The 14,948-nt window shown below is 38.1% G+C and overlaps 1 protein-coding gene across 1 annotated transcript in view; it reads left to right on the top strand.

The window, feature by feature from the left end:
- Positions 1-14,948, top strand: part of LOC136884538 (uncharacterized) — a 399,078-nt gene that overhangs the window by 240,522 nt on the left and 143,608 nt on the right. Inside the window, exon 11 of the mRNA XM_067156823.2 lies at positions 8,079-8,168. Within this exon, the coding sequence (XP_067012924.2) occupies positions 8,079-8,168 (90 nt within the window). The remainder of the gene's footprint in view (positions 1-8,078; positions 8,169-14,948) is intronic.

Genomic DNA, 14,948 nt, shown 5'->3' on the forward strand with positions numbered 1-14,948 from the left:
TCTGAATCATTTTATACAGAAAAATGTCTCGAAGCAAGGAAGTGCACTGTCGCCATTATTGTTTATTATATTGATGGATGAAATCATAAAATTTGTAAAACAGAGTATCAGTAGTGGTGAAGTGAATGCTTTGGCATTTGCAGATGATGTGGTGATTTGGGGAAAGGGAGAAAAGGCAGTACAAATGAGACTAGACATTTGGTATGAAAATGTGGAGTTTGGAATGGTAATTAGTAAAAAGAAAACTGTAGTCATGCACTCTGAAAAAGAGAAAAATAAAAGCTAGGTGAACATAGATGAAGAACGGTTAGAGAATGTAGAACAGTTTACACATCAGGTTAGCATTATTAATGGAAGTAATGAAATAAACCCAAATTAATAACAGACTAAGTAAAGGTACAGCATTTTATCATCAAATCAGAGAACTTTTATAAAAATTTTAAGAACATTGGTTAAAAAGACAAGGAGAGATAGAATTCAAAATATTAAAATCAGACTAAATATAGAACCGTTAGTGCAGAACATACAGAAAGCAAGACTGAGATGGTTCGGACATGTAAAAAGAATGGGAAAGGAATGGGTAGCAAGAAGGGAATATGAAAGAGAAGGTAACTGAAAGAGACCAGTTGGAAGACTAAGAAGAATGTGGATGGATCACATTTGGAAGGGCATTAGAGAAGCTGGATTGGATGTGGCGTAAGTAATGGGGCAGGAAATGTGGAAGGACAGAAAGGAGTGGAGGAGGCTTGTTAATCACACCCGGATGACTGGAGTGCGACATTGATGATGATGATGAGGAGGAGGAGGAGGAGGAGGAGGACATGAATGTTCAAGAACAGTTGGATGTGGTAAATGGGAAAATTGAAGAATGTGGATTGAAAATAAATGTAGAAAAGGGTAAAACTCTTGTTATGACTAGAGGGGAGAAAGAAGGGAAAGATCAGATTAGACTTGCAGACAAGCCCCTGGAGGAAGTGGAGATGTTCAAATACCTGGGGAGTGAATTAATGGAGAATGCTCAACTGGATGCTGAAATTAGTAAGAGGATTCAAGCTGGAAGCTGTTCCTATCATAGTATAAGAAACATGTTATAGGACAAAGATGTGCCAATGGAAGCAAAGGACTCTATGTACAAGATGTATTACGTACCCCTAACAACTTACGGAGCAGAAACTTGGACAATAACAAAGAAAGGTGAGAATTGATTACAGGCAGCCATGATGAAGTTCTTGAAGAGTATGATACAGAAGAGTAGAAGAGAGGAAATAAGGAATGAGAACATCCGGGAAAAAATTGGAGTGGATGAAATGAATGTTAGAATAGAGGTGAGCCGGTTAAGACGGTTTGGGCACATAAAGCGAATCATTGATGAAAGAATGCCAAACAGGTGATGGTAATGCAAATGTAAGGAATGATAGGCCGTGGAGCAGATGGCCACAATTGAGATGGAAGAACACAATCCAACACAGTAATTGAGAAAGAAACCTGGACTGGGACACAGTGTTCAAGGAGGAGTGGTGGAGGGACCAGAGAAAGTGGAGAGGAACCATATTTGTCCCTATCCGGCTACAGCTGGATGATGGGAAATGGTGATGATGATGACAATGAAGGAATGGTAATTTGAGATGAAGAACTTATTAATGAGGCGAGGGAAGGAATGTTTGGAAAAGCTGCTTAATGGGGGAGAATTCACGGCTTGTTTTTGAGGATGGTATCGCAAATTATAATGTAGCTATGGCATATGTTGGACAGAAGTTGTAAGTGCTATGAGTAAAATGAAACGCTGAAAAGCAACTGGCCCTGATGAATTTCCTTGGAGTACAGGAAATGCCTGCAGGAAGAAGGAATAGATATGTTGTGGAATCTATTCCAATAGATATTTCATGAAGAACATTGCCCGAGGAATGGAGAGAGAGTACCATAATTCTTTTTTGTATGGAGAAGGGGGATATTAGGGATTGCACAATTTACAGAGGAATTAAACTCATGTAACACACTATAATGATGTGGAAGAAAGTTACTGAAGAAGGCGTAGGAAGGATGCAACAATAGGGGAAGAACAGTTTGGATTTGTGCCAGGAAAAGGAACTACTGATGCTAATTTTGCTCTTAGGCAGATTATGGAAAAGCACAGGGAGAAGCTACATATGGTGTTCCTAGACTTGGAAAAGGTTTATGATTGGGTGCCCCGTCAGGAAGTATGGAGATGCATAAGATGCAAGGGAGTACCAGAGAGTCTTTGCGCTTTGTTCAGGACATGTACCAAGGAGCAGAGACGCAAGTTAGAAGCATTGTAGGATTGATGGTGGCCATAACAGTCCAAGGATCTACAAAGAATCCTTATGTTTTTATCTGATAATGGATGTTCTCTCTGAAAATCTAAGAGATCGAGCTTCTTGTTGTATGCTATTTGCAGATGATATGCAGCACAAGTAGAGAACAGCTTAAACATAAACTAGAATGCTAGAGAAGTGCTCTAGAGTAAAGAAGTCTTAAAATCAGCTGGAATAAAACTGAATACATGTGCCTCGGAGGAACTGGGAATGAAACTGTTCGGATGGATGGAAACAGCTCGAGACAAGGAACAGTTTCAAACACTTAGGGCCGATTGCAGAAACGCTATTTAGATGATGTCTACGGTTAAACAATGCCTAAATATGGCTGCCGCATTGCACAGACGTTATTTATCACTAGACCTGGGATTTTAAGGCAGATGCCTACTTCGTTCCTTACGAAATAACATGATTTTTTTAAAAATATGTTGACGTTTCATGATAAATACCTTACATTAACAGAGTTTTATAGTGCCCTAAAATGCCTATTTGGACCTTTAGAGCCTATTTTACTATTTTAGTGCCTAAAAATGCCCATTTTCTACATTTAAAATAAAATTCAACTTCTATAATTTTTACAATCACACAATGGACATCCTGGAACGAGCAGAACAGGAGAGGGTGGGTTTTTCACAGAAATGTGCTCTTCCCAGACAACTGTCACCAAAGGAATGCTGAGTGAAGGGTGGAGGTGGAGGATTAGCTCAGAAGAACAACGAGCAGGTAGTAAAGGACGTACTGTGTCGAGTGAGTGGGGGGGGGGGGAGATTATCTAGGATGAACAAGGAGCAGGTAGTAAGAAGGGACATTCTGTGTCAAGTCACCAGTGAAAGAACATTTGTTTAAGTGAATATAGTTCATCATGCCTAAAACAAAATCATCTAAGAGTGCACTTATACAACAATGGCTTGTACAATTTCCAGGGATGACTTTTGATGGCAAGATTATTTTCTGCCAGTACTGCAATAAACAGGTATGTGCATATATCGTAAATTTCATATTAATCTAAAACTAAGGTTTTGATATTGGCTCCTCTAATTAATTGTAGAGACCTAGTCCAGACGACCTGGGTTCGATTTCTAGTACCGGCAGTAATTTAGAAATCTATGAGGTCTGGAACGGTGTTGACCCAGCATTGTGAGGACAATTGAGAAGCTACAGTGGGCAGGGGTCACGGAGGCAAGGCAATACGGCTGAGGGATGTATCGTGCTGACCACACTCCACCCATTATCTGCAGGCCATGAGCTGGGCAGCAACCGTTATTGAAAGCCAAGGCCCTTCGGGGACTGTAGCGTTCTTGTTCTTAATTAACTTTAGAGTAATAATGGCTTAATTTAAATAGTACAAAATTACAAATTTTATTCAATAGCTCACCTTTTCTATTCCTCATCTTAGTCTCTAATTGACATCACTTTATTGTGTTTTAGATTTCACATGAGAAAAAATGCCACCTTCAGCAGCATGCAGATACTGCCAGTCACAAAGCGAAAGCAGCCATGAAAAGTAACATTAGACAGACTCTGCTCACACAAACTATATCTCCTACAATCCATAATGGTTTCTATGCTGATATGTGTAGAGCCGTAGTTGCAGCAAATATCCCCTGGAATGCTGTGCATAATCCGGTTTTCAGAGATTTTTTAGAGAAATACACCAAGCAGCACATCCCATCAGCATCTACATTAAAGAAAAACTACTTAGATGTTTGTTACAATGAGGTCATTTTGTCAATCAGGGAGGATATTAGGGAGTCTTGCATATGGTTGTGTGTGGACGAAACCACCGACTCTGTGGGCAGGTACATTGCTAACCTTATAGTAGGAAAACTGGAACCCAATCAGGCATCTACCGCTCACCTTCTTTGCTCTAAACAGCTTGAGAAAGTCAATAGTCAAAGCATTGCATACTTCATCAACAAGGGGTTGCAATTGTTGTATCCTGGGAGTGTTGATGATTCTAAAGTCCTTCTCCTTGTCTCCGATGCTGCCTCCTACTTGATTGCCACTGCACCTCTCCTCAAAACTTTCTATCCTTCTTTAATTCATGTTACTTGCATGGCCCATGCCTTGCATAGACTCGCAGAAACAGTTAGGGCGGAGTTTCCTGCAGTAAATACTCTCATTTCAACAATGAAGAAAGTGTTCTGTAAGGCTCCATCAAGAATAGCCATCTTTCGAGAGAAACTCCCCTCTATTCCCCTTCCACCACAGCCAGTCATCACCCGTTGGGGTTCCTGGATGGAAGCTGCCCTGTATTATGCAGAACATCTTGAGGAAATCAAGACTGTGATAGACAATTTGCCTTTAACGGACAACTCTGCATGTGTGTCTTCTGTCAAAGAGCTGTTTAATGATTGTTCCAGTGTTCAGAGAGACATTGCGTATATTCAGGCAAATTTTTCATTTCTTCCAGTCACCATTACAAAAATGGAGGAAAAAGGAAACAGTCTCAAACAGCAATTTTCTGTAATTGAGGAAGCTGAGAATAACATACAAAGTGCTAGGGGCAAGGTAGGGGACAAAATAAGAGACAAGTGGTCTAGTGTACTGCAGAAGAACTCAGGTTATTCAGTGCTGAAAAGGGTACATCAGGTAATGGATGGGGAAAAGGTAGACTTACCAAGTGAAATTGAATTGAAAAATGTAGATAAATTTTCCTATGCCCCTCTAACATCTGTGAGTGTGGAGTGCACTTTTTCTGCTTTCAAAATGATTTTAACAGACAAAAGACACAGCCTGACTGTGGAAAATTTGGAGAAGATTATTGTTATGTACTGTAAAGCAAACTACGAATGAAAGTACTGTAGGAATGTTCCTCACAAATAATAAACACATACTCCATTCGCGTTTATGCCGTTATTGGATGCCTACAGTGCTGTAATTGTGTACAATGATTTTAGTATTAAGGTTTTAGATCAGTACTGATAACGGTATATCATATAATCCATAACTTTTTTTGTCACATTACTTTTTATATTGTTTTTGATGTCTTTTTTTATTATGTCTTAATTTTGCAGTTATTTCGGTTAAGAATAGGGATACCACATTTTTTAAAGTAAAAAAAGTATCACGTTACAGTTTAAGTGTATATTGTAATATTTTAAACTCTATTTCCTGCCTATCCACACATTTTAAAAACATATTTTAAGTGCCTGTTTTCTCTTTTAAAAGCATATTTACTTGTTTTAAAAGCCTATTTTAGGCGCCTAAAACTAATTTTTTTAGAGCCTGAAATCCCAGGTCTATTTATCACTTAGACACTGTCTAAAACCGATGTTCAACTGGTCATGTTTAAACACTGCCAAGAGCACTGTTTAACCTCAAATGAGAGGAGTGAATCACAATCAGAGGTCACGTACCTTGAAACATGTAATTTGTATTATCATGTTGAGACGATTCCAGGAAGAAAGGTTAGCCTGACGGCCTCTCTGTGGGTCGCCCGCTGCTAATTCGCAGCAGTTCATTTGACATGTATGGGGAGATAGATTTAAATAAGGTTTCGCTTTTCGAGAGACTTGTTTCTTGAGACTTACAAAGGGACAGTCCGGTAACTGTCAACTTGAATACAGTTCTTGGCAACCGATATGTTTTATTATAAACATGGTGTAATTTCCATTGAATTGAATTGTACATACATATCAGAATTACGTGTCCCGATCGTCAGAGGGCTGTCACATACATCAACCGGGAGGGATTCACTTATATTTACTGCCAAGTAAACACACATAATAGTGAAAAGCAAAAAGTAGGTTGTATGGGTTTTTTATATACTGTATATATACAGCAGCTATCAGATAGGAACAGGCAAGTGGTGGTGATTATTGTTTAAAGAGGATTGGGGAAGAAGAACTGTGGCCATAATAACAGCCCTAGTATTTGCCTGGTGTAAAAATAGGGAAACTATGGAAAACAATCTTCAGGGCTGCCGATGATGCGTTTCGAACTTACGATCTCCAGAATGCAAACTACATCTATATGGCCCGTACAACATGCTCGGTTACACATTCCTATTGCTTCATCTTCCCTTCGTCGAAGCTACTGTATTTCTGAGTAGATTACACTCACTGTAACAATGCTATAATCAAAGCTACCGTTCCCCATATGATGGTGTGTCGCTGTAGTGTCAATAATATTATGATGAGATTTAATTTCCACCGAAAGTGATACTCTTATCTGTGGGCACGTAATGGTCATGCTAAGCCATATTTGAGTAATTTATAGGAAGACAAACAGCTGACTGACGTTTGGCGCGCGCACAGACGAATTTCATTGGTTGCGGCAAGCAAAGAGTTGCGTGAAAGATACTTCTGTCTCCATTTTCAAACCAAAATTGAGACTTTAAGCGATGTCTAGTTAAACATCGACTGAACATTATTTCTACAATGGAAGATCATGCTTGATTTAGACGTCGCTTTAGGTAGGCGTTGTCTAAGGCTTAAAACTAGTCATCGTTTCTGCAGTCGGCCCTTAGGATCCACTATGTCTGCTGATGGTAATCTAAATCTAGCAATTACCCTCCAAATTCAGGCTGATTGGTCTAATGTGAAAAGGTTGTTTGGTGTCCTCTGTGACAATAGACTAAATATCCGAACAAAGGGGGAAAGCCTATAAATGTGCAGTGAGACCTGCAATGCTATATTGTACAGAATCTTGGCTAACAGTGCAGTCACAATGTAAGCGGCTAATGAAGAAGCTGGGATGGATGTGTGGGGTTACGGGGAAAGACCACATCAAGAACACCTTTATTCGAGGCAGCGTTAAAGTGATTGAAATATTCAGAAATTTTCAAGAATAATGATTGCTCTGGTATGTCCACATTAAGTGCAGGGATGAAAATTATGTGGGAAGGAGAATGCTTGACACGGAGGTGGAAAGTTGGAGGTAGAGAGGTAGACCCAGAAAAAGATGGATGGATTGTGTGCAGGAGGATCGCAGGGAAAAGAAGTTAAGAGAAAATGCCATTTGCGACCGAGGGAAATGGAAACAACCTGTCAGAAACGTTGACGCCGCACGATTGGTAAAAAGGAGAAGTGTAATAAAATTAAAATTAACTTTTTAATGATTGTGATGATGTGATCCATCTATACTGTTTACATATCAGTAAAAAGCCTGTATTATATATGCGGAAATAATTCCACATTTAGTTTTCTCTCTGTGGTTAACTGAACGAGTAAAACAAAAATTGGATTCTTCCATTAAAAAAAAAAAAACTTTTCTCAGCCAACTAATCAGTTAATTGTTTCTCCCGATTTCAAGTCTATGATTGCAGAGCTGAAAATAGGATTCAGAACTCTCCATATCAGGCTGTTACTTCCACTTACTAAAAGTCATCTTATTCGTTGCTGTGAATGCTGAAAGTCCTTATCTTACTGGTTGCTGCAATTGACTGAAGGTGCGTCTCTTATTGGCTGCCTGAATGGACTTCTTGTTTTTATCAGCAGCGATGCTCACGTTCCCCCCCCTCCCCCTCCTTGTGATGCATCATGTTATTGTTTGCTGGTGTCATGCATGATTGTAAAGTTCAGGAGGTGAATATGTATAATTCTGTTTTTCTTAAACAGTTTTCTGAACATTGTTCATGTATTAATGAATTGAGGAAAGGCTCGTACTTTTCTGTTGTGTACTGTTTACCTGTGTTACCAGATTTGTTTGGTAATATTGACAGATATGCAGTATCAGCAGTGAAATAATATTATCATAATTATAATTTTATTAACATTTAAATTTAAAATTTATTCTTTCCAGAGGAGATATGTTGAAGATGCATACAACATCCTGCAACAAGAGTGTAGGTCTCAGGATCTGCAGAATGATAATGAACTTCATGAACGAAAGGTATGTGAGTGAAAAGCAAGAAATAGGAAGAATTTGAAAATTGAGAGCTTTAATTTTATTTTGTCAAAAACATTAAATTAATCTGTTTCAACTTATTTTGCTATGTTGAATTTAATTTTTGTGGGATATGGAAAATTAAAAATTAAAATGTTTTTCTTATTCATTTTTTAATTAATTTTAATTTTTGATTTGATCTTCTTGGATTCTCTGATCTTTTTTAATGTGTGAATTCAATTTGTATATGTTTCTTTATGAAAACTGTGTCAAAATTTTTTTTGTGGCACAGCAAACTCCTGATTTTCTGTGCATACTTTTTTATTATGTTTGCCTTATTGAGGGATTTCTTTTTTTTCCCCTGGCAGTTTGGTTACAGGTTAATCAAGCATGTGAGTGCATTTCATTCTGTGTGTCATCTCAACTACTACAAAGATTAGTAGCATTCTTGATGGAGAATTGACAGTAAAATGGATGTTGTTTATGTGATTAGTGTAAAAGTGAAGATGTTGATGACTCCAGATTGTCATATAATGTGATCCTATAACAGAAATGTATAAAGAAATTAATGTTAATTCCGATGCAGCAGCATTGTTAGATTTATTTCAAACTAGTATTATTTTCTAAAGTAGTGAAAAGGAATATATTTACATACTGGTATTTATTATCCCATTAAAAAATATATAAATCTAGGAGATTTTTTAAGTGTGATTGTTTTACTTTGTTTGATGAGAGGTATGAGATACTGAAATGAAATTTTTGAGCATGGTGAATGCCTAAATGTTAATGCCTCCACAGTAAGTGAAATGTTAACAAAAATTAAAAGCCAAATGTATAATTTTTAAATTGGGATATGATTTGTCACAACGTGCTTTATAGTTGGATGGTTACTATCCTGTGATCCAATAACAGAAATGTATAAAGAAATGAATGTTAATTCTGATGCAGCAGCATTGTTAGGTTTATTTCCAAGTAGTATTTCTAAAGTAGTGAAAAGGAATATATTTATATACTGGTATTTATTATCCCATTAGAAAATATATAAATCTTGGAGATTTTTTAAGTGTGATTGTTTTACTTCATTTAATGAGAGGTATGAGATACCAGAAATTAAATTTATGAGCATGGTGAAAGCCTAAATGTTAATGCCTCCACAGTAAGTGAAATGTTAACAAAAATTAAAAGCCAAATTTATAATTTCTACATTGGGATATGATTTGGCACAACGTGCTCTGTAGTTGGATGGTTACTATCCTGTTTAGTCATTGAAAGTCCCTTTTTTTACATCACAGGAGCCACCTTGTTGGTGTTATTTAACCCTTTGACATATGATTATTTCACCAGGAAATTCAAATTAGTATTTACACATTCAGTTAAAACTTTAGATATCTACTTTTTCCTTCGGGGTTGTCAAAGACTTTCGTTGGGTGATGATCCTAGGGGAGGAGAAATCACATTCAAAATCCCAAGAATGAATTCATTTTTAACTCTCTTGGTTTATATAGATGTGGGATCACTGCAATCGCTCAATCTCTGTTAGGCTATTCATTCAATCGAAAATTAATTCAGGTTGAAGCAAATTTAGAAAATACTTAAAAAAAAAGAAAACATTAAATAACAGATTGAGCCTCCATGGTTCAGGTGGCAGCGCACCGGCACCTCACAGCTGGGTTCCATGGTTCGAATCCCAGTCACTACATGTGAATTTTGTGCTGGACAAAGCAGAGGCAGAAAAGGTTTTTCTCCATGTACTCCGGTTTACCCTGTCATCTTTCATTGCAGCAACCCTCTCAAATATCATTTTATTTCATCTGTCAGTCATTAACCAGGCTTCAGGGGGCTCAGTTCTCATCCTCGTTGCTAGATAGGGGCTTCATTCATTCTATTCTTGACCTGGTCGAATGACTGGAAACAGGCTGTGGATATTCTATTCTATTCTTAAATAACAGATCATACATGAAAAAAAAGAGTAATTAGAAACAGAATGACATGTTTTGTTATTGGAAAGTAAAAAAGTCCATTTTTCCAAATCAGGAATGTATGAACTTATGAACCAAATTGAAATAATACATTTATTGGCCAAACAGCACTTAATTTCCACACTAGGTACGAAGAATATAAAAACGCAATTGGACGCAACACACTTGACCTTCTGTGAACACATATATGACAAAGCCCACCACTGCACAGACATTAACACAGATCTTAAAATCACATATCAGTAAAGCACAACAATTCAAACTTCATTAAGTGATCTACTGAAATGAAATGGCGTATGGATTTTAGTGCCGGGAGCGTCCGAGGACATGTTCGCCTCGCCAAGTTCAGGTCTTTCTGTTTGACACCCGTTGGCGACCTTGACGTCGTGATGAGTATGAAATGATGATGAAGACAACACATAGACCCAGCCCCTGTGCCAGAGAAATTAACCAATGATGGTTAAAATTCCCGACCCTGCCAGGAATCGAACCTGGGACCCCTGTGACCAAAGGCCAGCACGCTAACCATTTAGCCATGGAGCCGGACAAGTTGTCTACTAGAGGACCTGTGCTGCTCCGCAGCATTTGTTTTAAATGTGTCACTTGACTTGATATGAAAGTGCTTCATGTGCTGCATGGGCACTTTTTGAATGTTTATTTTTAGGATTTACCAGTTATTTATTATTATTTAGCTTATGGCTAGTACGTAACTCTACATACAAATATTTAAAAATATAACAAACAATATAACACCTTAAACAATTAACCAGTATCTAAAACAGTTCATAAACTCAAATCTAAGCTGTCCAACCATTGTACAACCCCATCAGAAGCACACACAAACTCCTTCAGCTGACCGGAGTATGACCTCCTAGGACATACGGTGACAACATGATGGATGGTCTGTTTCTTCTCACCACAGTTGCACTTAGGGGAGGAGTGCATACCCCACATATGCAACAATGATCCACATCGTCCATGTTTGGTACAGACTCTGTTGAGAAGAACCGAAGTTCTTCTGGGGAGATTAAAACCAGGTGGTGGGTGTTGGCGACTAAAGAGGGTCTGCCATTCATCTGGAGCTGTGTTGGTCCACTCCAATTGCCATTCATCAGAACCGTTAAAGTTCCTATTGATGAGTTCCGTTGCAGTCTGAATGGGTGGAGATCTTGACTTCAGACGTCCATACCTAACAACCATGTCTTCATGAATGGGAAGACTTGGGTTCATTGTTATCTTCCTGAATTCGCGAATTAGGTTGTTTTGTCTGCAAATCCTTGGAGGTGTTATGTGGCTCAAGACTGGCAACCAGAAAAGAGGAGTAGATCTGACTGCGCCGCTAACAATGCACATCGTCTGATTCAGAACAACATCAATATTCTTAACATAAGGGCTATTCAGCCAAACAGAAGAACATTGCTCGGCTGTAGAGTATACCAGTCCCAGTGCTGACGACCTAAGAGTGGATGCTGATGCTCCCCATGTAGAACCTGCAAGTTTCTGAATGATAGTATTCCTGGTCTTCAGTTTAGCAGCGGTATTCATTAAATGTTTCCTGAACGATAGTGTCCGATCAAGAGTTACTCCAAGGTACTCGGTGTTAGGATTGTGTGGTAGGGGAAAGTTGTCGAGGGAAACATTCAAAGTAATGTTTGCCTGCCTGTTATGAAGGTGAAAGAGACAGGTTTCCGTTTTGCTGGTGCTAGGTATCAAACACCACTTATCAAAGTACTCACTCAAAATGTCAAGGTCTCTGTTCAGAATTGCTTCTATCTCATTCACATTGAATTGCTGAGTAACTATTGCTAGGTCATCTGCATAAGCGAATTGGCGTGATGTACTGCGGGGTATTACCTGTTAATTATGTATGAAGTGAATTTTTCGTAAAATTCTTTGTGATGATGATTGATATTTTACATACTGAGTTATTGTTGCGTGTTTTAATTAGATTATTTTGTTTTGTGTGGAACTTTGTCTATGTGGCAGCTCAGGTTGTCTGCGAAGTAGTTGATCCTTTCAGATAAATAATAAAAATAAGTGATAACTGTATGTATTTATACATTGGACTATAGTTATGATGTACTCCTGGAAGTAATCATTGACCAGCACCTCTCGTATTTGGATCGGACAATATCTGTGAGTAGACAAGATTTTGCCACCTTGCACACTTTAAACCATTTCAAATTTACTTTCCTGTCCAAGTTTAAAGAAGAAACAAGTCAAAACCCTTGTTCTTCCAACATTAGACTATTGTGACTTAGTTTTCAAAGACTCAAAATCCAAACTCCCAAGATAAACTACAGTGTGCACATAATGCACGTGTGAGATTTATATGTACTGTAATTTGAAATTTTCAGATCATGTTACTCAGTCTTATGTTGACCTCGGATGGCTACGCCTCGAAGGGAGATGCATGGTGCATACCTTGATTTCATTGCACCAAATCCTTACCTTGCAATCACCAGTCTACCTGTATGAAAAATTTCATAGCTTTTATGAACACCATGATAAAACTGAACACAATATTGCTCGCTATTCCTAAGCATAAATCCTCAGCCTTCAAGAATTCCTTCATTGTTGTAGCCAGCCATGAATGGACCTCCCTTCCGCAGGAGGTCAGAAGGATATCAAACTATGGAAGATTTGAAGGAAGGTGCTCAAAATATCTCCCTGAGATGAACTTGCAGTACGACAGGTCTTCATCTTTTTCTTCTTACCATATCATCATTCATCTTCACTGTTAGAGCAGTAGCAGTACTCAGCTGTGGTTCCCGGTATAATAATCCTTATGCCGATCCATATTTTGTAATGTTTTTCACCCACAGTCATAACATGAGATCTAAAATTTTCGTCAATGTGAGAAATTTCTGGTAGTGAACATTAATTTGTAACTAATAGTGCAGTTATCTATATTATTATTATTATTATTATTATTATTATTATTATTATTGTTGTTGTTGTTGTTGTTGTAATTTATTGTATTTTAATTTCTTCGTAGGTATTACATTATCCTACTTAGGAAGTAAAACGTTCACTTATTTTATATTGTGTAGTATATTAGATATTTTTTGTGCAGTAACTAGCTTAGTAGCATACTAATTTTTGTGTCTACTTTTCAATATTTTTATTTTATTTATGTATTCACGGCTTAAATGTAAGATAGGGTCACATTTCCCTAACATTGCTAGTTGAAATAAACTATCTATCTATCTATCTATCTATCTATCTATTCATTCACGCAGTTCCCACTGTCATTGGGACTGTCACCATTTGGTCTAGCGAATCTGAAAACTGTAGATTCAATGCTAATTTCGGTCATTTTAGACATTTTCTTTTTCACTATTTCTGACCCCCATGTCAGTGGAGGCTGAGCTTCATTCACAGTGTCAGAATTCATCTCAGTGACCCTGAAAAGTATGGATTCAACACTAATATTGGTTGTTTCCGATGATTTTCATGTGATAGTCCCTCCCAAACATAGGGATGCCAGGTGTCTTACCACCACAATATTTTTTTCCAAATAGTAAGTCATACGTGTACTAAGTTTGGTTGAGATCTTTCCTGGAACATACATTCATCCATAATCTTGGGTCATGTTGGATATTTTCTTTTTCACCCTTTCTTATCCCCGTGACTGAACTTCGACTTAATGGCATCTGGAGTGTCACTATTCTTCTCAGCGACCCCCAAAATATATGGATCCAACCCTAATATAGGTAGGTTTTTAGTTATTTTTATGTTTCACTTCCCATAGTAATTCCCTCAAGGTAGTAATAAGCAGGGTTAGGATTTTTAGGTGCGCATCTGTTTTGTTAGGGTAAATTAATGCTATTTGGAAAGATATCACAGTGTTTGTTTCTAGTTGTGAAAAGAGGCATTTTTTCATGCACCTTTTTCCCTTTTTTGGGACCTTTATCCCTTTTTCCCCCAACCATGCCCATAATCCCCCCCTTTCCCCCTTTTTCTTTTAATTCCAATTTATTCTATAAGATTTCTAATTGATATAAAATGCTTAACTTTCAATTAACGTTTTCTCAGCTTGCTGTGTACATGTTAATAGTAAGCCTACCTCTTTCAGTAAACACCATGCGTGAGTTGAAAGCACACCTGCAACAATGAAAAATAATTGTGTGTTCAACAAAACCTCTTTCTCTCGCTTTACCGCTATAATGTAGCCCACAATAATGCAGTTGGCAATGAGTGATTCTATCCCACCAGAATCAGTAGTCTGCTGTTCATGAATGTGAGTTTTTTACTGTGAGAGACGTCCTCTGTTTGTATGGAGACGGAGGCTGGTGATGCAGAGATGTCAGCAACCGAACCCGCGTAGTTCTGAGAATTAAAACTGGATTCTGCTCGGAGCTACTATAAATTGCTGAGACTTCAGTTCCAGCATTAATGAGAACATTCTGGTAACTTTTGCGGTGTTATAAGAGAGTGTGGACAGCGAGTGAGTGAGCGCAAGAGTGAGTTGTGTGATAGTTGCATTGAGTTAGCAAGTGAACTGGTGTTAGCACTTTGTTACATAAGTAAACAAGTGTACTACTAAAGAAACCAAAGCTTTTGGGTTCCGGGGGAATTATGGTTGCAAAGCTGAAACTTAAAGGAATTGACGGAAGGGCACCAACAGGAGTGGAGCTTGCAGCTTAATTTGACTCAACACGGGAAACCTGACCAGGCCCGGACACCGGAAGGATTGACAGATTGAGAGCTCTTTCTTGATTCGGTGGGTGGTGGTGCATGGCCGTTCTTAGTTGGTGGAGCGATTTGTCTGGTTAATTCCAATAACGAATGAGACTCTAGCCTG

This window comes from Anabrus simplex, chromosome 1 (assembly GCF_040414725.1).
Source record: "Anabrus simplex isolate iqAnaSimp1 chromosome 1, ASM4041472v1, whole genome shotgun sequence".
NCBI lineage: Eukaryota > Metazoa > Arthropoda > Insecta > Orthoptera > Tettigoniidae > Anabrus > Anabrus simplex.